The sequence below is a fragment of the Embiotoca jacksoni genome, unplaced genomic scaffold (genome assembly GCF_022577435.1).
Source record: "Embiotoca jacksoni isolate LCO1_2020_lvr unplaced genomic scaffold, fEmbJac1.0.p SCAF_64, whole genome shotgun sequence".
NCBI classification, from domain to species: Eukaryota; Metazoa; Chordata; class Actinopteri; family Embiotocidae; genus Embiotoca; species Embiotoca jacksoni.
In genome coordinates this window covers 780,657-800,833 of record NW_027185419.1, presented here as the reverse complement: position 1 = coordinate 800,833, position 20,177 = coordinate 780,657, and the positions used below count along the sequence as shown (strand labels likewise).

General features: G+C 40.5%; 3 protein-coding genes across 3 annotated transcripts; 2 read left to right on the top strand and 1 right to left on the bottom strand.

Annotated features, from left to right (window-relative positions):
• Window position 1: 1 nt before the first annotated feature.
• On the bottom strand, window positions 2-2,467 carry il17a/f1 (interleukin 17a/f1). Its single transcript, XM_069175162.1, has 3 exons — window positions 2,096-2,467; window positions 919-1,136; window positions 2-810 (listed from the first exon to the last, which is right to left on the bottom strand). The coding sequence occupies exons 1-3, from the start codon at window positions 2,126-2,128 to the stop codon at window positions 567-569; spliced, it is 495 nt and encodes a 164-aa protein (XP_069031263.1). The 5' UTR covers window positions 2,129-2,467; the 3' UTR covers window positions 2-566.
• A 7,515-nt stretch (window positions 2,468-9,982) lies between these two features.
• il17a/f2 (interleukin 17a/f2) lies at window positions 9,983-12,881 on the top strand. Its single transcript, XM_069175178.1, has 3 exons — window positions 9,983-10,018; window positions 11,661-11,818; window positions 12,464-12,881. The coding sequence occupies exons 1-3, from the start codon at window positions 9,983-9,985 to the stop codon at window positions 12,696-12,698; spliced, it is 429 nt and encodes a 142-aa protein (XP_069031279.1). The 3' UTR covers window positions 12,699-12,881.
• A 2,958-nt stretch (window positions 12,882-15,839) lies between these two features.
• LOC138213879 (membrane progestin receptor beta-like) lies at window positions 15,840-19,917 on the top strand. The gene is made up of 6 exons (XM_069175196.1): window positions 15,840-15,914; window positions 16,652-16,973; window positions 17,060-17,172; window positions 17,386-17,542; window positions 18,579-18,794; window positions 19,452-19,917. Exons 2-6 carry the CDS (start codon window positions 16,689-16,691, stop codon window positions 19,755-19,757), a joined length of 1,077 nt encoding a protein of 358 aa, XP_069031297.1. The 5' UTR covers window positions 15,840-15,914; window positions 16,652-16,688; the 3' UTR covers window positions 19,758-19,917.
• The last annotated feature ends 260 nt before the right edge of the window (window positions 19,918-20,177 follow it).

The following is a 20,177-nucleotide window of genomic DNA, read 5'->3' as shown; positions in this document are numbered from 1 at the left end:
GCGTTATAAATACATTAAAATAACATCAATAAATACTGATTGAAGGTCATAAAACAATTAAATAAAATAATTAAATCATAAATAAAACACAGAACATTGAAACACATCCAATAATAATCTTTGGTTTTTAAAACGTGTGCGTTTTAGTCGTGTAGTTTCTTTTTTCAGTTTTCTGTTTGGAATCGAATAAAAAAACGCAAATTAATAGTCATTTTTAAAAAGCAGCATATAGGCCTAAAAAATAATTGAACAAAACAGCAAAACATTGAGCTGAAGTTGGATTGACAACCACTTGGCAGTTGAACATAAGAGTGAAGTTGGTTTGACCAGTGTAGTCTCACGTTATAATATCATTATACCGACATGATGTTACATATAATCTGTTTATTACTTTGGTTTTAGTATTTATAATTCTTTACTTTTAATTCTGAAACACAAAATCTTTTTAATTCAAGTTTTTTTTATTTTTTTTATAACTTATGGATGTATCGATAAGTTATAATTTGGACTCAATACATTTCTAGGTCTTTTTCTGACGTGGTCCGGTTCGGTCTGTGCCGGGTTTTTTATTCCTGGATTTGTACGACGGGTCGGACGCACGTGCAGCCCACCGCGATGAGGCGGGACTCCAGGCGGTAATGGTAGCTGGGCGCCGCCGCCGACAGAACCCGGCGCAGCATCAGAACCTGTTGCATGATGGGACGGGACTCCAGGCTCAGGTCCTCCAGGCCCTGCGAGTCCAGACAGCCGTGCAGCTGACAGCGAGCCTCGGACCACACCGGAGGGAACAAAGTGTCGTCGACGGAGACGCTGAGGACGGAAAGAGGGAAGAGACAAAAACAAAACAAAACTTTAAGCATCACTTTCATTTCTACGATTAAAGGACCATTCAGCTGTTTTTTTGTTTTTTTTACTTACTGGTACTTCCACGGGGAGATGGAACTGTTCTCCAGAGCCCGGATGTTTGTGGCAGGAACTAAAGCATTGGGGTCCAGCTCCAGGGGGACCGTTTTTATTTCGGCACCTTGAGAGGACTTCTTGTGTGTCTTTGCTGCTTTTGGCATCGCCGCTGCCTCGGCGATCATCATCATCATCATCATCATCATCATCATCATCACCGCCACGGCGCAGGAAGCCTGAGGAAGAAGAGAAGCTGGATTCAGTGACACGAAACGTTTCCAATCTACCGCTAAAAATCTTTGAGTGTCCGGGGTTTTTTTAACAGATAATTTTCTGTAAACTTTACTTAAAAGTTCACCAAAAAAATAAAACACCTGCTTTTAGGCTGTAAATTAGAAAATATTTCCAACAAAGTCAAACACCAATCATAAAGGAGAAAATTGGAGTTTTCAGAGAGGTGTGAAAAATAGTTTAAAAAACGACTCGCCTACAGATTTAACCAAGCAGATCTATGATGTACAACAGATCTATGATTTATAACAGATCTATGATTTATAACAGATCTATGATGTACAACAGATCTATACTGTACAACAGATCTATGATTTATAACAGATCTATGATGTACAACAGATCTATACTGTACAACAGATCTATGATTTATAACAGATCTATGATGTACAACAGATCTATGATGTACAACAGATCTATGATTTATAACAGATCTATGATGTACAACAGATCTATGATTTATAACAGATCTATGATGTACAACAGATCTGAGCACTTTTAAGCATTCTAGGAAATCTTTATGGACTTTCATCAGTTTATCAACTATTTTTCACAAAAAACAGGAATGCTGTAAAAAGGTCCCTTAAATACTTAATTACTATCTATGAATTCAATCCATATTTCCAAAATGTTTTTACTATTGATATAAAAAGATATAACATTTCATAAAGTTTGAATATTTTTATCTTGACATGTTCACATTGGTGTTGTTTCAGTTGCATCATACATTTACATTTGTACTTATTAATTCATATTTCTTAACTATTTATTGAATATTGAACCCTTTAGGCTTCCATACAACGGACCTGTTGTGTTGTTTCCAACGCCGAACACACGTACGTATATAAAATCATAAAACTATAACAGACTTCAGTGAGATATTAAAAGTTTTCGCGTCTCTTACCGTCACTTTTGAGGAGTTAGTTGCTGAAAACATGTTTCCGAACTCGTCTTCTGTTTCAGTCTTGTTGACGTTCTTGTTGTTGATGTTTGTCCTTGTTTTGCAGATGTTTGCACCTCTGGTTGTTTATTAGGTCGAAGGCTCCTCGGGTTTGGCTGGAGGTTCAGGTGAGGATGCTGCTGCTTGTAAAGGTGGTCGTCGTCTCTTCGTTCTCCGCTGGTGTTCTGATGGACTCCAGTCGAAGCCGCTCACATTTTTATCCTGATCCGATGGACTTCCTTTCGATGATGTCACCGCCTTTCTTTCTTTCTTTCTTTCTTTCTTTCTTTCTTTCTTTCTTTCTTTCTTTCTTCCTTTCTTTCTTTCTTTCTTTCTCCGTCCGTGTATCATTGATCTTCGTCTCTAAAAGCCACAACAGACCAGTTTGCATGACGTGTCCTGATCGTCGACCCACTTTTATCTCCACGTTAAATCATTCTTGCCCACAAAACACTCGCAGCAGATTTTTTTCTAGGTCATCAAAAACCTCTCGAGTCTCACGTCTTCCCCTCGAAGGATGACACGATAATTCTGTTTGAACACGGTTCTTTCAAACACTTTGGGCCTTTTGTGTGTCAAAGGTCGTTTATTTCTGTGATGACAGTAAATCTGAGATTTTAACGGGTAAATACAATGTTAGAAATTAATGTGCACTTCATGTAGGATAAGAAGAAGAGAATAACCTTTTGTCATTGCTGTAGCTGAATTTCTTAAACAATATGTCCGATGAATATTAGCCACCTCGCTACCAAACCTTCTCTTGGCATTTTGGAAATTGTTCTTGCAGTGCCGTAAAATATCTTCAAAGATTTCTTCTGTTTCTTTGAGACAAAAAGATAAAAACAACACAAGTACTCTGCTGGCATTTCTTTATTTGAAAAAATAAAAAGAATCTAAATCTGCAAAAAAAAAGGGAGAAGTAACGTTAGCATTTAGCCGTTAGCAATCAGAGGGATGAAAAAGAGCCGCACGAATGAATTATTTTTTATCCTGATTCGAGTTAGCCTCTCGTGCGCATCGAGCACGCTCAGTTCGAACGTCTCAGCAGACACCAGATTTTTTTTTTTTTTTAAATAGTGAAATACAGACAAATTGAACTTAATTTGAATTTATATGTAAAAAGTCCCGTTCTGTAGCTTCAAACTGATGAATTCCACATCATCATATTCCCAAACATGTTTCTGTCATAAAGACCACAGATTGTTTAAGTCTTTTTATGTTGTCACTGCAGCTGCTAGAAAATGAAAAGGTGAAATACATAAATATGGTGTAACAGGAAATATCCTGCTATAGTGGGATTGTAGGTAATGTTGGATAGATAAAATAAGACTTTATTAATCCCACAGTGGGGAAATTTAGTCGTCACAGTAGCATAGAAGCACAGTTAGGAAGAGAAAAAAAAGGTGCACACGATGAGAAAAAATTACAACTATGCATACAATAAAATAAGTAAACGTAAGACCAATGAATAAAAACACACAACAAAATAAACAAGTAAATAAATACAGCTTGGGATGAAAGAAAGTGTGTCAGGTGCTATGAAATGAACTACAGTGCAACATTATTCTATTTATTTTATTAATGTTGGCTCTCGTATAATTTCTGTTCCATTATTTTGTGCTCGTTATTCTGTTCTATTTTTTTCTATATTCTTTTCATGTTCTGCAGCCTCTGAGTTTCCTTCTCTGGGAATGAGTTGAAATCTGATCGTCAATCGTCCAATCTCATCTGGTGGTTTCACGTCTTGTCTGATTGTGTGGTGTCACAATCATCTGTTTGCTCATCTCATCTCATCTCACATCTTAAAGCTACAGATGAGATGTTAAAAAGTGTTTGAACTACGCCGTCAGTCACATCGTGACGTCACGACGCTCTGAGTGTCCTGCGTCTGACGCAACACGAGCGGACCTGAGTGACAGGTCACTCCGTCCTTCACCTGCGGAGGAGCTTTTTTAGTTGTATTTTTTTAAGATGTTGCATCAGTCATGTGATGCAGGATGCGCTGCAACCTCTGACCTAGTTTCACCGTCGTGTTGTGACTCAGCTCAGCTCAAACTGCTGCTTGTGTATGTGTTTTTTTCTTCTTCTTCTTGCAGCCCACGCTGGCAGCTCTGCTCTGACCTGGTTTGGATCGACGGATCGATGCTTATCAGCGATCTGAGAGACTTCCTGCTTCCTGCGTCAGTTTGCAGCCTCCGGGAGAGACTCATAACGATTTTTCTTCGTAATGCAACTGCCTTGAGATGCTTTCGACAACATTTAGAGAAGCAAAAAAGTGTCACCTATATTGAAACTATAAAACAAATCACTTTCATTATTGCAAAATAAAACTTTCAACTTAAGTTATTTTTTTAAGAGCAATTATTTTCACATGTAATAAACACGTATATGTTCTCAAACTCCACTAATGAAGAGTCTCTCTGTGCTTTTAACTCTCCAGCAGTGCATGTTGGGAATGTTTTTCAAGTCAGAAGTCAGAATAACTCAAGTGTGAAGATAAAAAAAACCCTATTCATTTAAATTTATAAAATGTGACGTAAAATGAGACATTTCTTTCTTCATCAGATGGGATGTGTTCAGGGACCAAGTGAGGTCTTCAGGAATTTGATGCTGTCCACCCTCTCTCCTCCACCTCCTCCCCACTTATGTAGAGTGGACAGGGTGTGGTCCACTATGACCTCTTTGGTTTTGGTTGGTGGTGTTCAGGACCAGGTTGTTGTCCGAACACCCCTCAGCCAGATGTTGGACCTCCTGTAGTACATCTCGTCGTTGTTGGAGATGAGTCCCATCTAATCTTTCAGGGATGTAGACCTTCACACTGTCCTCCAATGTCAAGGAGTTCAGCTCACTCGTAGTTTATATGAGCCTCGGGTGCACGAACAAGTACACACAAAACACACAGGAGAGTTTCTGCATTTTACCAGCTGAAAAAAAGTGAAAAGAGGTGATTAAAAGCAGCTGAATTATCTGTCAGCAGCTCCTGTTTGTATCGTTGATGTGAATGTGCACACAGCGATCAGCATTTTACTGTTAAAACAGAATAAAACGAAATATGTGATGATTCTCAGGCATCTTCTGACTGTGTTTTCATGATGTCATTCTCCGTCCGGCCAGCAGATGGCCTCAGCCTCTCCTCTCCCTCCACTCACCTGACTTCCTCTCCTACTTGCCCTGCAGTGACCTCTAACGGCCTCCGGATTCACGCACCTGCTTCCACTTCCCAATTAACTCCCTCATGGGATGCATATTGCCGATTTTCCTGCCGTCCTTGTACCAGAAAACGTAAGACTTTTATTCCTTCAGATAAAATCACAGAATGTGACGGAGGTTAAATGATCAGGGAACGTTTCAGCCCACCTTCTTCATGTTAATCCTTTTTCTAAAGGGCCTCTTTAGATTTGCTCATTTCTTCAGCTACTAAAGCCAATCTAAGTTATTTTAATTAAAATGGTTTATTGTTTAAACCTTTTGTTAATTACATTTGAATTCCTGAATATTCTGAGGTTCATCTTATAATTCTTTCAATCATAACCTTAATACGAATGTCGCCTGTTGTATAAAGTTTGTTCATTTTTGTTTGTTTTGAAGAGTTAATTCTTCTGTAATATAAAAGAATTTGAGCTTCAGGACCTCCCAACAACTTCAGGTAAGCTAGTTTTTTTTGCCAATTGATAAAAAGGTCATGTCAGTATTTCCACAAACTGTTTTACCCCTTCAACACCCACCGTGAAATTAAAAATGGGATCACAGTAAATGTACAGAATTTTCCGTGTGAAGAGAGACGAGATGAGGCAGGTGGTGGTTGTTCAGGTGGATACCGCTCGTCCTCGCAGTAAAAGGCGTGGCGGTTGTTTGTCTTTCTAGCACTGCTGCTGCTGTGGTAACTAGAAACGCCTTCGCCAAGCGAGTCGTTGCTGAATGTGAACAACTGCATATGATCGGGGTGGTTTCCGAGAAACAACCGAGTCTCTTCATGTGGTCTGAGGAAACCCAAAAACCCCACGACTGAAATCCAGGAATGAAATGTTTAACATGCTGACGTCCCTTTTCGTGACCGTCTTATTTCCTTATTTCCCTTTCCAGCAGGTAAGAGGGCCGTTTTCTGTGGTCAGAAATGAATCAGTTTATATATATTGAAAAAAAAGATCCATATTTTGATAAAGTGACATTTTGTGGAGAGATTGTCAGTAAAATAAAAAAATAAAAATAAAAAGAGCAACTAAACTTCTGCAAAGAGCAGCTAGGTGGGCCCTTTTTACTTTTCCCATTTTGACGCATAAAGAAAACTTCTATGCAGACGAGACACCGTTCGGCCCGTTTCAGACCAAAGAGACGTAACGTGACACTTTGAAACCTGCGTCTAATATTTGTCGGCTTTTTCAGCACTGGATATAATTTTTAATATTTCAGAGCAAGAATGAGGATAAAGTTACTTGCAACAGTTGCATTTTTTGTAGTTGGTGATGCGACGGAAACTAAAGCAAGAGTTTAGCTGAAGTTGATGCAAATTTACGCTGCAACATGAGGGATTTCCCCTTTATTTGTATTTTTTTTTTGTGTGTCTATTTCGCAATGTTTTCCGTCACAACAGCGTAGTAGTTCCATCGTTTGGAGGAGTTGGTGTCTAATGATGAGAAAAAACACTATCAAGTCAGTAAACTGCCTACTTGTGATGAGTCAGAGACAACGACATCTTTTTAACATCAGCCTTACTGCAGCCTCGAATCGTTTACTCCGTTCAAGAAAAAAATTATCTAAACTGTAATAGATATTCTGTTTCTTCAGCTCAGCTCTGGGCTGTTTGAAGGTGTGTGCTGCTGTAATGCCACATAATGTTATATATATATATATATATATATATATATATATATATATATATATATATATATATATATATAAAGTGACATGTAGTTTCAATTTCCAACAATTTATCCATTTTTCAATTAACAAAATTTGTTTTACCTCTAGTAGCAAAAACAAAAATGTAATTTAAGTGCTTTTCAGGGTGTTAAAGACTTGAAAGAAAATGTGGCTTCATGGTGGTGACTTAATGCTAAATCAACCTCAATGTCAAATTAAAGCATTACAATCTTTCTATTTTGTAGTTTTCTGTCTGATTTGAAAACTTAACATTTGAAAAATTTAAAAACGTGTGTAGTTCCTGTCTCTGCCTGTCGAGGACAGTGTTTCTGTAGTTCCCGTCTCTGCCTGTCGAGGACAGTGTTTCTGTAGTTCCCGTCTCTGCCTGTAGAGGACAGTGTTTCTGTAGTTCCTCTCTCCGCCTGTAGAGGACAGTGTTTCTGTAGTTCCTCTCTCCGCCTGTAGAGGACAGTGTTTCTGTCGTTCCTCTCTCTGCCTGTAGAGGACAGTGTTTCTGTCGTTCCTCTCTCTGCCTGTAGAGGACAGTGTTTCTGTCGTTCCTCTCTCTGCCTGTAGAGGACAGTGTTTCTGTCGTTCCTCTCTCCGCCTGTAGAGGACAGTGTTTCTGTAGTTCCCGTCTCCGCCTGTAGAGGACAGTGTTTCTGTCGTTCCTCTCTCCGCCTGTAGAGGACAGTGTTTCTGTAGTTCCTCTCTCTGCCTGTAGAGGACAGTGTTTCTGTAGTTCCCGTCTCCGCCTGTAGAGGACAGTGTTTCTGTCGTTCCTCTCTCCGCCTGTAGAGGACAGTGTTTCTGTAGTTCCTCTCTCCGCCTGTAGAGGACAGTGTTTCTGTCGTTCCCCTCTCTGCCTGTAGAGGACAGTGTTTCTGTCGTTCCTCTCTCTGCCTGTAGAGGACAGTGTTTCTGTCGTTCCCGTCTCTGCCTGTAGAGGACAGTGTTTCTGTCGTTCCTCTCTCTGCCTGTAGAGGACAGTGTTTCTGTCGTTCCTCTCTCTGCCTGTAGAGGACAGTGTTTCTGTCGTTCCCGTCTCTGCCTGTAGAGGACAGTGTTTCTGTCGTTCCTCTCTCTGCCTGTAGAGGACAGTGTTTCTGTCGTTCCTCTCTCTGCCTGTAGAGGACAGTGTTTCTGTAGTTCCCGTCTCTGCCTGTAGAGGACAATGTTTCTGTAGTTCCTCTCTCTGCCTGTAGAGGACAGTGTTTCTGTAGTTCCTCTCTCTGCCTGTAGAGGACAGTGTTTCTGTAGTTCCTCTCTCTTCCTGTAGAGGACACATGCCCTCTCTTGTGGCACCATCTTTAGGACAAACTATTTTTTTTTTGTCCCACTTTGAAGCAGCAATCAGAGCTCATCTAAGCTGTTTCAGTTTCATCAAATGTTTCCACCTGCTGTCTGCAGGTGGCGGTGTTGAGGTTGCACAGGTTCACTGCAGCCTCAGATGACACTTTCTGGCCAGTGTAAAAAGTGCTGACGGCTCTGCTGGTAACCAGATTAAAAACATGGTGGTTTATCAGCTCGCTCATCGTCGTCTCTGGTTTTCTCTCGCTCAGTCTAACGAGGTCAGAGACGAGATGCTGACGGCGCAGATAGAAAATCGCTCGGCTCAAACCTCAAGAGTCGACCACATCAAAGCCTTAAACTACACCAAACTCCCCCGCTTTGATGTCACTGCGAGGATGGGGTTACAGCACAGGAGCCTACTCTTGAGTGCCATATATGGAGACGGGAAGCAGAATACTGATGGCAGGACGGCTCTTCGATGGGCCTATTTAAATGGTCTCTCTTGTGTTCGTGACATTTTGTTGTTCACAGGAGAGTCCAGTCCGAATGGAGCCGCTGAGTTTCAGGACGGTTCAAATTGAAATTAAAAGACAAACTCTGGTATATTTTCACAGAACTAATAAAACCGACCCTCGATTCACTCAAACTGTTTTTCCCACAAAAAAGGTTTTAGATTCTAGAACTGGTTCGGTTCTGGATCCGTGGATTGACCTTTTTTCTGAATCCCACCTTTTTTCTTTTTTAACGCCGCTAATAGCCGCGACGTTCATTCATCCGTACGAGCTCCTGAACGCGTTTATCTTGGGAACGCCTTGAGGGAATTTCTTAAAATTTGGCACAAACGTTCCTTTGGACTACAAGATGAAGTGATTCGATTTTGGTTACAGAAAGTTGCCCTTACCTCACAAAACAAGAATTCATATGATAATGACACGATTTCACACAAACGAAAGGCTAAAATAATGAAGTGATGACATTTTATATCCACAAAGTTGACTTCACTGACTTAAAAAAATGACTTTAGATTTAAGAAAATTAATTCAGGACCTGCTGGTACCAATTTGAACAGAACTATTCTTTTATTTCATATATTTTATGTGAAATTAATCAGAGCATGTTTCTACTCTCGCACACAGTGATCATAAAAACTTCTTATAAAGTAAACACGATGACTGAATGAACAAGATAAAATCATTCTTGATAAAATAAGAAATGCTTTCACCTGTTTCAGTGTGTGACATTCATTATTCTTTGAATGATTTAAAAAAAGAAAGAAAAAGAAGGTGGTTTGTTTAAACATTTCAGTGACTGTAAACTATCAGTACAAGATAAGATCAATCTTACTGATCTCGTGCAGAGAAACTCGAGTGTCGAGGCGGCAAAAAGGAAGCGCAAAGAGATGCAGCATCTGTAAATGATAAAACGACAAACACTAAGCATGATAATAAAGCAAGAAAATACAGAGTGATAGATGGTACAGTACAAACAGCATGCAGTAACTCAGACTGTAATTATATGAGGAAGTTGTAATTAATTCAACTTTAACAGCTGCTTTGGTGGAGTCGATGGAGTGCCGAGTCGGCAGGAATCTCCCCTCCGTTTCCTCCGCTGGTTATCAGCTCAAAGATCAGAAGTTTAGATCTCGGGGACATAAAAAGGGAGTAAAGCACAGAAGCGGGATCAGATCACCGCGGCAACATGAAGCTCCTGAAGCGCGGCTTCGGCACACTGCTGGTGAGCATCAATATCTATTAATATTAATCTGTGAATGATTAGTCTGTTCTCTTGTTTCCAGAAATGACTCTTTGTTTTATCTGCTGCATGTTTTGAAAAAAAAAAGAAAAAGATTTACTCACAGCTGATAACCGAGATATGAATCTTACTAGTCGGTAAGTTGGGAGATAATCGATCTAACGCGACCAATTACGTTTGAAGAAATGGACCAAAGTTAACGTCCAGTTACAACTCTGTTCATCATAAATATCCTACTGTAAATAAATAACATTAAAATTTGAGATAAATACAATTTAAACTAACATTTTATTCCTTCAGACTCCCTAAAAAGCCACACTTTCTAAAACACATTAAAAATACGTTATTTCATGCGTTTCCTGGAAAATTTCCTCCAAAATCTGCAAAAAATGTTTTATGTAATTTGGAGAATTTTTCCAAGACAGTGCTGCAGAATTTCTTTAAAAAAAATTATTGGATAAAAGCGAAAAAAGTATGGCTCATTTTCTATCTAAAGTGTTAATGGCTTCCTTGTCTTTGTAGAAAACTTTTCGAAAACGCTTCGATAAAGTAGAAAGGTAATTTCTTAAAAGATCGGTCAGTTTGAAAAGGTCTGCTGTTGTTTTAATAAATGTTGTTCTAAGACAAGTACTGGATAAATAAAACAAACAAAAACGGCTGTTATTGTGTCGAGAATTTCCCCAAAGAGTTAAACATGATTCGACACGAACAAATTCTTGACATGGAAAACTTCAGGATGTGATAAAGTTACTAAATAATCTGTCAAATGATTTTGATTATTACACGTGAAAAAATAATCACAAATGGTCATTGAAGAAAAACAAAATTAACGTTCAAGTGGATTTACTGATTGAAAACAACTTTTTGGGTAAAACTCCAAAACGTATCCACGTTTTTACGCTGTTCTGATAAACGTTAATGCCGAAGCAACTCGGAGAAAAACACCTTTCTACATCCGTCCAATGTTACTTCAGGAGTTAGCTGCAGAATTAACAACTTTTTTAGCTCAAGTAATAAATAATAAAGCAACATCTTATGGAAATATAATAGTTAAGCGGTTGGTTAAAAGTAATGGATTAAAACATTTTAATTGTTTGCTTCAACATAATGAACAGTAATCTAAAAGTTGCATTCAAGGTTTAGCTAAAAATTGTAAGTAGTTAATGTTGGAGTAATGGATTCATTCGTTAGCTAAAAGCAACGTTCACGTCATTAACTGAAAGTAACGTTAGATCGTATAAATGGATGAAAGTCATGGATTCTTTGCTAACCATTTCATTCATTAGTCCCATAGCTAACTATTTGTTGCTTTTAGCTAACCATTGAACCAATAGACATAGTGGATATGAATAGTTATTTAAACACGGTTAGCTTGAGGTAGCGGACTAAATAGTTAGCTAACAGTGGGACTGTATCCGACTTCAAACTTTATCCGTCAAATCAGATCCGACAATTTGTTCCTTTTTTATCGTAGATTAATAACACGCTTAAAACTAACGTGTAAATGGAAGTAATTGATAAAACGCTGGATGCAAGATGTTTATAGTCAAAGTAGAGATGGTTTATAAACTGGTTAAATGCAACGGCTCGAAGAGGAGGTTCATTTCACGTGTTCCGTCCTCAGGTGTGTTGCAGTGCATTGTGGGTCGTCTCCTCCTCAAAGGTCAAACCTACGCCTCCTCCCAGATGTAAATCCACGTTGATGTTGTCCTCAAACGTCTCATCGTTGTCCGGAGGGAACGGTGACATCCACCGCCGATCGCTGTCGCCGTGGAGATGGAGGTCAGCGAACACGCCAACGAATAAATATCAGATGTTGATTTTAAAATGCAAAAACCTTTAAACAAAAGCTACCGGTTTCATTACTGAATCATTTCTAATTTCTTAAATGTTCACGTGATGCACATGACTGTTATTAAAAAAAAAAAAATATCTGGGAAGTTCGTAAATACTATTTTACGTACTTTTTTTTTTTTTATTTCTAAGTTGCTAATATTTCTGAGCGCTAAACCAGACTTTTAGTTTTGATGAAATGAGCAACTTTTTTTCACGTGGAAATAAAATGTCCTGCGTCCGCACATCAGGGAGGTTTTTGCTATCGCAGCATTTAAATGCACCGGATTTACCGTTAGCTTTGGGTAGTTAATCCAAACCAGGCTCCCATCACCACGCCCCCTTTTCTAGGGGAGACGCAGCGATTACTCGACAGAATGTCTTTGGTCATTAATGAACCTGATGATTTTCTAAAATATTATTTTATTATTATTTAAAAGTCGGTGAGCGTCACATTGTTTTCTCCCAGAAGGGGGCGGGGACACATTGCTAGCTAAAGTTCCCGAATATGCCTCAAATTAGTTGTTGTTGTTGTTATTATTATTATTATTATTATTGTGTTCCTGATTGATCTGTTTAATCTTGCTGGTTCAGGTCGTCCACGGTGACGGACCGGATCCCAACCACCCTCTGGGAGGCCGAGTGCAGCAGCAGCTTCTGTTCCAATCCGAACCCGCGAAAGTCGGACCGCCTCGACCTGAACTCGGTCCCCATCTACCAGAACGTCCTGATCCTGAGCCAGCGGGACGGCCGGGGATGCTATACGGCGTCGTACCAATCGGTGGCCGTCGGCTGCACCTGCGTCATAGCAGAGACCAAACGCAACTGAAATTTTTTTTAAAAAAGACTTAAAAAAAAAAAAAAAAAAAAAAAAAAGTAGTGCTAATTCAAATTGTTTATTTGAGTTTGTCTGGTTTTTGTATTGTTTTTTTTTTTATCTATATTTAAGTACATTTAGTCACAAGTTTGTTTTTCGACTAAATTATTGATTCATTTTAAAGATTTTCGTTTATCGTCTACATTAAAAATTTTTGTGATAACTGGAACTGTTTTATGATTTTTCTCTATTTGAGAACATTTTCAACCGCAGCTTTTATGTTGGTTCCTGTTCGCTTTCCATTGGTTCTAAAATTATTGTATTAACGTTTAAGGCCTTATAGATACTGTAAAATATATAAAAATATACTTTGTACATGCTTCCATTAGGAGATGTCATCAGGAAGCACTGCATCAACTTCCATTGTTATGGTAGGTAGGTAGGTAGGTAGGTATTTACTTTATTAATCCCTGAGGGGAAATTTTTTCGCTACAGCAGCATACATACAGAAGCAATGAGACAATAATAGAAACAATAGAATAAAATAATGGAATAGAATAGAATAATATAATAGAAAAGCAATAAAATAAAATAGCAGTAAATAGCAGTAAAAAATATAAATATAAAATATAAAATGCACAGTATATACAGTACATTATATATCTATATATAGTATATACAACAAACCAAGAAACACAGTCAACATATATATATATACACAGTACAGTATATATCTATATATATAATATACAAACAAACCAAGAAACACAGTCAACAGTGTTATTGTACTGTGATGGATTTTGCCAGAGGTGAGTTATTGTACAGTCTTATTGCAGTGGGCAGGAATGATCTCCTGTATCAGGAATGATCGCCTGTATCAGGAATGATCGCCTGTATCTGTCCTTGTGACATTATGCAGATGACACTCAGCTATATCTTTCTATAAAACCAGATGAAACTAATCAGTTAGTAAAACTTGAAGCCTGTCTAAAAGACATAAAGGCCTGGATGACCAAAAACTTCCTGCTTCTAAATTCAGACAAAACAGAAGTTCTTGTACTTGGTCCGAAACACCTCAGAAACTCTTTCTGTAATCACTTAGTTACTCTAGATGATGTTGTCTTGGCCTCCAGCAAAACTGTGAGGAACCTTGGAGTCATCTTTGATGAGGATTTGTCCTTTAGACACCATATAAAGCAAATCTCCAGAACTGCCTTCTTTCATCTACGTAATATTTATAAAATTAGGAAAATCCTTCCTCAGCGTGACGCAGAAAAACTCATTCATGTGGTTGTTACTTCTAGACTTGATAATTGTAATTCCTTGTTGTTAGGATGTCCAAATTACTCATTAAAAACCTTCAGCTGATCCAAAATGCTGCAGCAAGAGTACTGATGGGATTTAGCAAGAGAGATCATATTTCTCCAGTTTTATCTTCTCTTCACTGGCTTCCTGTGAAATCAAGAATAGAATTTAAAATTCTCTTGATGACTTACAAAGCTCTACATGACCAGGCTCCATCATATCTTAGAGATCTTATAGAACCATATAATCCTAGCAGAGCACTTCTCTCTCAGTACGCTGGTCTACTTGTGGTTCCTAGAGTTTCCAGAAGTAGAATGGGAGGCGGAGCTTCAGTGTTCAGGCTCCTCCCCTGTGGAACCAGCTCCCAGTTTGTGTTGGAGGGGCAGAAACCCTCTCTAGCTTTAAGATTAGACTCAAAACGTTCCTTCTTGATAAAGCCTATAGTTAGGGCTGGCTCAGGTAGACCTGAACCAACCCTTAGTTATGCTGTTATAGGCCGAGGCTGCTGGAGGACCTCGTTACATGCTGATCTTCTTTTCTTCCCTCCTACTCTTTAACTGACTCATACCTCACCATCTTCTTCTCTCCCATAGTTTCTTCTTATTATCTGTTGTCTCCATTCAGTTCCTTCACTCGTGTAGTTTCTGTTCTTTCTTTTCCAGATGTCCCGTCATGGAGCTGCATGTCTCTGATCTGCGATCGTCGTCTCCACCAACAGTTCTTCTCTTCTATCTCTATGCTGTCCTTTTCTCTCTCTGCTCTCCTCTCACCCCAACCGGTCGAGGCAGATGGCCGCCCACCTCTGATCCTGGTTCTGTTAACAGATGCTCCGCCCACCTCTGATCCTGGTTCTGTTAACAGAAGCTCCTCCCACCTCTGAGTCTGGTTCTGTTGGAGGTTTCTTCCTGTTAAAGGGAGTTTTTCTTCCCTCTGTTGGAGGTTTTTCTCCCTTAAAGAGGCATTTTTTCTCTCCTAGCTTATGTGGGAATTGTTGAATTGTTGGTTTCTCTGTATAATATTGTAAAGTCTTGCTTAAAGGACTTTAATGTGTTAAGTGCCATGAAATAACCTATGTTGTGATTTGGCACTATATAAATAAAGTTGAATTGAATTGAATTGAATAGACCAGGAGATGAACCAATATTTCAATTTTTTTTATCACGAAAAATTTAGTGACAACAGCATTTTATGATTATTGTAAACGTTTCTCAAATTCACTTTTAATTTCATATTTTAATGTTATTGTGATCTGATAATTCTGTTCAGTATTTTATCATTTCTTTAATTTTTTTAGACTAATCTTTAACCATTTGTGATATTTAAATGTTTTATTGTGATTCAATTATTCTCTTTAGTATTTTTTATCATTATTATTTCGAAACTAATCTTTCTTCTAAAGCAGCTTTTCTTGAATTGTTTCTGCTCTAATCCGTCATTATCCCAAATACATTCCCAATACACAAATCAGCTGGCTTCATTATTTGTATTTTATTCATATGTCTGTGCGTTCGTTTTCCACATTTTGCTGTCCTATGTTTTTCGACTTGTTGGAAAAGTTTCCTGAATTATTTTATCTTATAAATGCAGCGAGGTGTTTATGAGTGTATTAGAGTCTCATGATGTCTGAAATCCTTCACAGAGGAAAACTCATTCAGACCGGAATCAGCTCTAATTAGCTGAAAACAAAAACACATTGTGGGGAGAGAGAGAGAGAGAGTGTGTGTGTGTGTGTGTGTGTGTGTGTGTGTGTGTGAAAGAGAGCGAGAGAGAGAGAGAGAGAGAGAGAGAGAGAGAGAGAGAGAGAGAGAGTCAGCAGTTGGTGTATGAACAGGTCAGAGACTGAATGAACAACATAAGCCTGAGAAACTGAACACGTCTCCAGTAGAAAATGAAAAGCTGACATCCTGCAGAGAAATAACTCCGGTAAGTTTTTTTTTTTTCTTGTTGTGTGATGTCATATTTGACCTCTGACCTTCTTAAACTGCCCCCAAAAGAAAGTAATTTTTTCCAGCAGAAGAGTCGCTCTGTTTGACTGTTTGAAGGTCTGGAGAGGTTTTTTTTTACTAGTTTTATACAAAGTGGTAACTGACGGTGACGTGAACTAAGGCCTCCAGTTTGTCATTTTTAACCGTCGCCATCTTGTGACCATATTTGGATGAGCTGGGGGATTTGGCTCGATCTCCCGGGACACTAAGCCTGTAGTTTAAACCTGACCGCACCACAAGGCCTGTCAGTCAAACAGACCACTTTTTGAGCTTTATTATCTAATTAATTTTGGGATTATTTTCAGCCAGAAAACTAATAGGAAGGAGCGACTTTAGCAAAAGACTCTATTTATGACTCGTGGAAGAAAATTCCTAACTTCATATTTCACGAGAAAAATTGAATGGGAGTCTATGGAGCCTTTTTGGAGCCGACCTCTAGTGGCACTCGGTGGTATTGCAGCTTAAGGCACTTCTGCATCGGAACCATTTTTCAGACCCGAAAGCTTTGAACACTTTTATATTCAGTCTATCTGTTTTATCTCGTTCCTGCAGCAGAAGTTTCATTTTACATTCCTCTTATTTAATAATTTGGCACAATTAAATGTACAAGTTATTTTGCCTTCCCCACTGTGGCAGATTTCCCTCCCCCCAACGTATAACAGCATGCTCTTACAGTTTTCTCCAGGACAACCAGTTCAACTCATCTCCCATCATGCCTCGGGTGTCGTTCGCCCCTCCCCTGGCGTGTCTCAAAGTCCTGCCCCTGCTGGACTTTCTCCTCCCCTCCCTCCCCCCGACCGTCCGAGACGTGGACGTCCCCCCTCTGTTTCGGGAGCGCTTCATCGCGTCCGGGTACCGACCGGTCGGCCTGCCGTGGCGCTGCTACGCCCTCAGCCTCCTGCAGGTCCACAACGAGACCTTCAACGTGTGGAGCCACCTGCTGGCCGCCGTCGGCGTGCTGCTGAGGTTCACGATCTTCGCCTTTTTCCGAGGAGGGGTACGGCGCCGCCCGCGGGACCCGAACCTTTCTCCTGCCGCTCAACGTGAATTCAGATTTCTGGTTCTGTGTTTCGACCTCCGCAGGGGGTCCTCGGGTTTCGGTTGCAGGGTCCCGAAGGTCAGGGGTTCTCCGTGGACGTCGCCTCGCTGCCGCTGGTTCTCTACGTTTCCTCTGCCATCACATACCTCAGCTTCAGGTGAGGTCTTCAGCAGTTGATTATCTTGTCAATAAAAACCTCACAAAATGGTAAAAAAAAAAAAACAATGAAACATTGTAGAGTCCAAAAGGACGTCATTTCTTTTCCCACACAATGGTCCAAAAAGTATTAACGTCTTAAAAGACTGTTTAAAATATGACCCATATTTTTCAGTAATAATGTGAACATACTTTCCCCCGTCGCCTCCTGCAGCGCTGCAGCTCACCTGCTGCAGTCGCGCTCTGAGCAGGCGCACTACTCGCTCTTCTTCCTGGACTACGTGGGCGTGGCCGTCTACCAGTACGGCTGCGCTCTGGCTCTGTGTTTCTACAGCGCCGACGCCGCCTGGACGCAAAGCATGCTGGGACAGGTTTGTTCGGTGGATGTTCGAAGGTCCGGCGGTTTTTGCAGTCGGATAGTTTGATGGTTGAATGGGAGGTCGGTTTGTTGGGCGTTGAATGGTCCGATGGTTTTACGGATGAATGTTGGAGTGAAAAAGTTCTGAGACTGTTTGCGTTGAGGCACTTTGATGTCAACAAAGCAGGAAGGAAAATATTCAGAGTTACATCACATGATCAAAGTTTCCTACACCGGTTTTTGCAAAAACTAGCATGTGAAAATTTGCGATTTGACCGTGGACACGAAGTTTAACAGAGAAAACACATCAAATTTTGTGCCAAATTTTGGAGAAGTCCCAGAGAGTCAAATGCAGTGAATAATGGTGGCGGGGAGCTACAATTGTGTTGCTAGTAGCTCGTAGCAACGAACGTTTTTTTTTTATCTCCCTCAGACGCCTCAGAAGGTCCCAGTGGAACTCGGTGTTGACAGTCTGACTCTGGGGGACGAATTCACAGTGACACAAAGAAAACCCAGCTGGTGTCTCCTGACCTAACGCGTCTTCTTTGGTCTTAGGACAGTGAAGCTCCGCCCCCTCTTGAAACGTTGAACGTCACTCAGAACACCTCGCCCGGCTCGTCGCTTCATCGCCGTAGACTTTCTGAAGACTTTCAAAGGTCTCTGTTGACCGTTTACACAGTTTGACCCAAAATCTGATGTTTTTCTGGGCCCTCAGGAGACACTTCTTTGAAAACAGACATGATTCTCTCGTATAAATCACTGCATGGGCTCAGGAACACTCGGCTGCAAGCCGGCGTTTTGAAGATTTCCTGTTCTCCCAAAGATTTGGCCCAAAATCTGATGTTTTCTCACGTTAACGGATGATGATGTCGATCGAGAGACGACACTTTAAACACTTCCTCATGAAGGTCGTTGCTTCCTGCTCGTCTGGGAACTTTTTGATTCGCCGTTGTAGCTGGATGGTTGAAGGTGTTTGGAGGGTTTTATGTCGGGTGTGTTGTGGAGTCTCATCGTGTGTTCGGAGGTCCTGACGAGGTCTCCGGTTGCAGGTCTTCCTCCCGATCGCCGCCCTCCTCGCCTGGTCCTCCTGCGCCGCCTGCTGCTATGCAAAGCTCCGTTTCCACCGGCCGTACCCGCTGCACAGGAAGCTCTGCCAGCTGGTCCCGATGGGCGTGGCCTACCTGCTGGACGTCAGCCCCGTCGCCCACCGGCTCGCCACCCACAGCTGGAGCAGCAGCCCCGCACTGCCGCTGCACTTCCTGCAGGTGGCGCTTCTTACCGTGTTTTTTGTCACGCGTTCGCTTTCGACTGCAACTACAGATTATTTTAATTATTGATAAATCTGCCGGTTATCTTTCAGGTTCAGATTAATTTGTTTGTATTTATAAGTAGATTTGTTTTGCAGTAAATCATTAGCGGACGTCAAAATAGATTCCAACCAAAAAGTCGCATAAGTTTTCACTTTTTTACTTGAAAAATGACAAATGAATTGCCTCTTAAAATAGGCGCTGTTTCAAAGTGATCCAACGACGGCCAATGAACTAGATTACTTCTTATAGATATCAGATGAAATCGTTATTTTCTAAACACGACAAAAAGATCGTGTTAAAGTAAAAACACAAATCATCAGCAAACATGTATTTATTCAGAAAAACAATTGTGAAATCTGCAAAATGTTGCTGTTGAAAAAGTAACGCTGGACTGTAACAACGCAGACGGATGTTCTGGATATTTCATAATTCTTCCTGCGTATGAATACTTTTAGAAAGATAACAGGCCTCCTGTAAAATACGACGGATAAATCAACCTTCAGAGAAATCAAGCTGTGAAACCAACTTTTTTTAATCCGATATAAACTTTAGAAATGAGCCGACTGCATTAAAACCAGGTGTCAAACTGCTTTTCTGTCATTTCCCCACCAGGTGGCGCTGTTCCTGCTCTCGGCCTTCTTCTTCTCGTGCCCGGTCCCCGAGCGCTTCTCCCCTGGACGCTTCGACATCGTCGGCCACGGCCACCAGCTCTTCCACGTGCTGCTGTCGTTCTGCACGTTGGCCCAGCAGGAGGCGCTGTTCCACGACTTCCTGTCGCGACGGCCGGCGTTGGTCCGGGAGTTCGGAGAGGAGCGCCTCCTGCTGGCTTGCGCCTCCTTCCCCTGCCTGGCGCTCTGCTGCGCCGCAACCGCGCTCGCCATGACGAGGCGAGCTGAGGCGCAGCTGACGAAAGAGTGAAGAAGAAGAAGAAGAAGAAGAAGAAGAAGAAGAAGAAGAAGAAGAAGAAGAAGGGCGACTTCCTGAACACAAACTGACGGATTTATTTTGCTGAACGGAGAATTTCAGCACAACACGAACACGATTGTATTAATTTATCGGACTTAGATCATCTCAAAGTTCCTGCACTGAACTTCTGGATTTTGTGGTCTGTTTTTTACATTTTTACCCAAATAGTAAAACTCAAACTGAAATTTGATGAAATCAACAAACTCTTTAACATTGAAATGGAACTAAATTTTTTAATCATCTACATTTTCAAAAAGAAATTACACCGTCAACTATAATAACTACTGTTTGTGTTTCCATTGATAATAGAACAAAAAAATTAATGAATATATTTGTGGAAACAGCTTTTGGACCGAATCGACGTCACGATGA

Coding starts and splice junctions, on each gene's coding strand:
- il17a/f2 (XM_069175178.1), top strand. CDS start 9,983: ATGAAGCTCCTGAAGCGCGGCTTCGGCACACTGCTG. Junction 10,019..11,660: donor GCGGCTTCGGCACACTGCTG/GTGAGCATCAAT, acceptor TTCCGTCCTCAG/GTGTGTTGCAGTGCATTGTG. Junction 11,819..12,463: donor CTGTCGCCGTGGAGATGGAG/GTCAGCGAACAC, acceptor TTGCTGGTTCAG/GTCGTCCACGGTGACGGACC.
- il17a/f1 (XM_069175162.1), bottom strand. CDS start 2,128: ATGTTTTCAGCAACTAACTCCTCAAAAGTGACG. Junction 1,137..2,095: donor CTAACTCCTCAAAAGTGACG/GTAAGAGACGCG, acceptor CTTCTTCCTCAG/GCTTCCTGCGCCGTGGCGGT. Junction 811..918: donor ATCTCCCCGTGGAAGTACCA/GTAAGTAAAAAA, acceptor TTCCGTCCTCAG/CGTCTCCGTCGACGACACTT.
- LOC138213879 (XM_069175196.1), top strand. CDS start 16,689: ATGCCTCGGGTGTCGTTCGCCCCTCCCCTGGCGTGTCTCAAAGTCCTG. Junction 17,173..17,385: donor ATCACATACCTCAGCTTCAG/GTGAGGTCTTCA, acceptor CGCCTCCTGCAG/CGCTGCAGCTCACCTGCTGC. Junction 17,543..18,578: donor CGCAAAGCATGCTGGGACAG/GTTTGTTCGGTG, acceptor CTCCGGTTGCAG/GTCTTCCTCCCGATCGCCGC.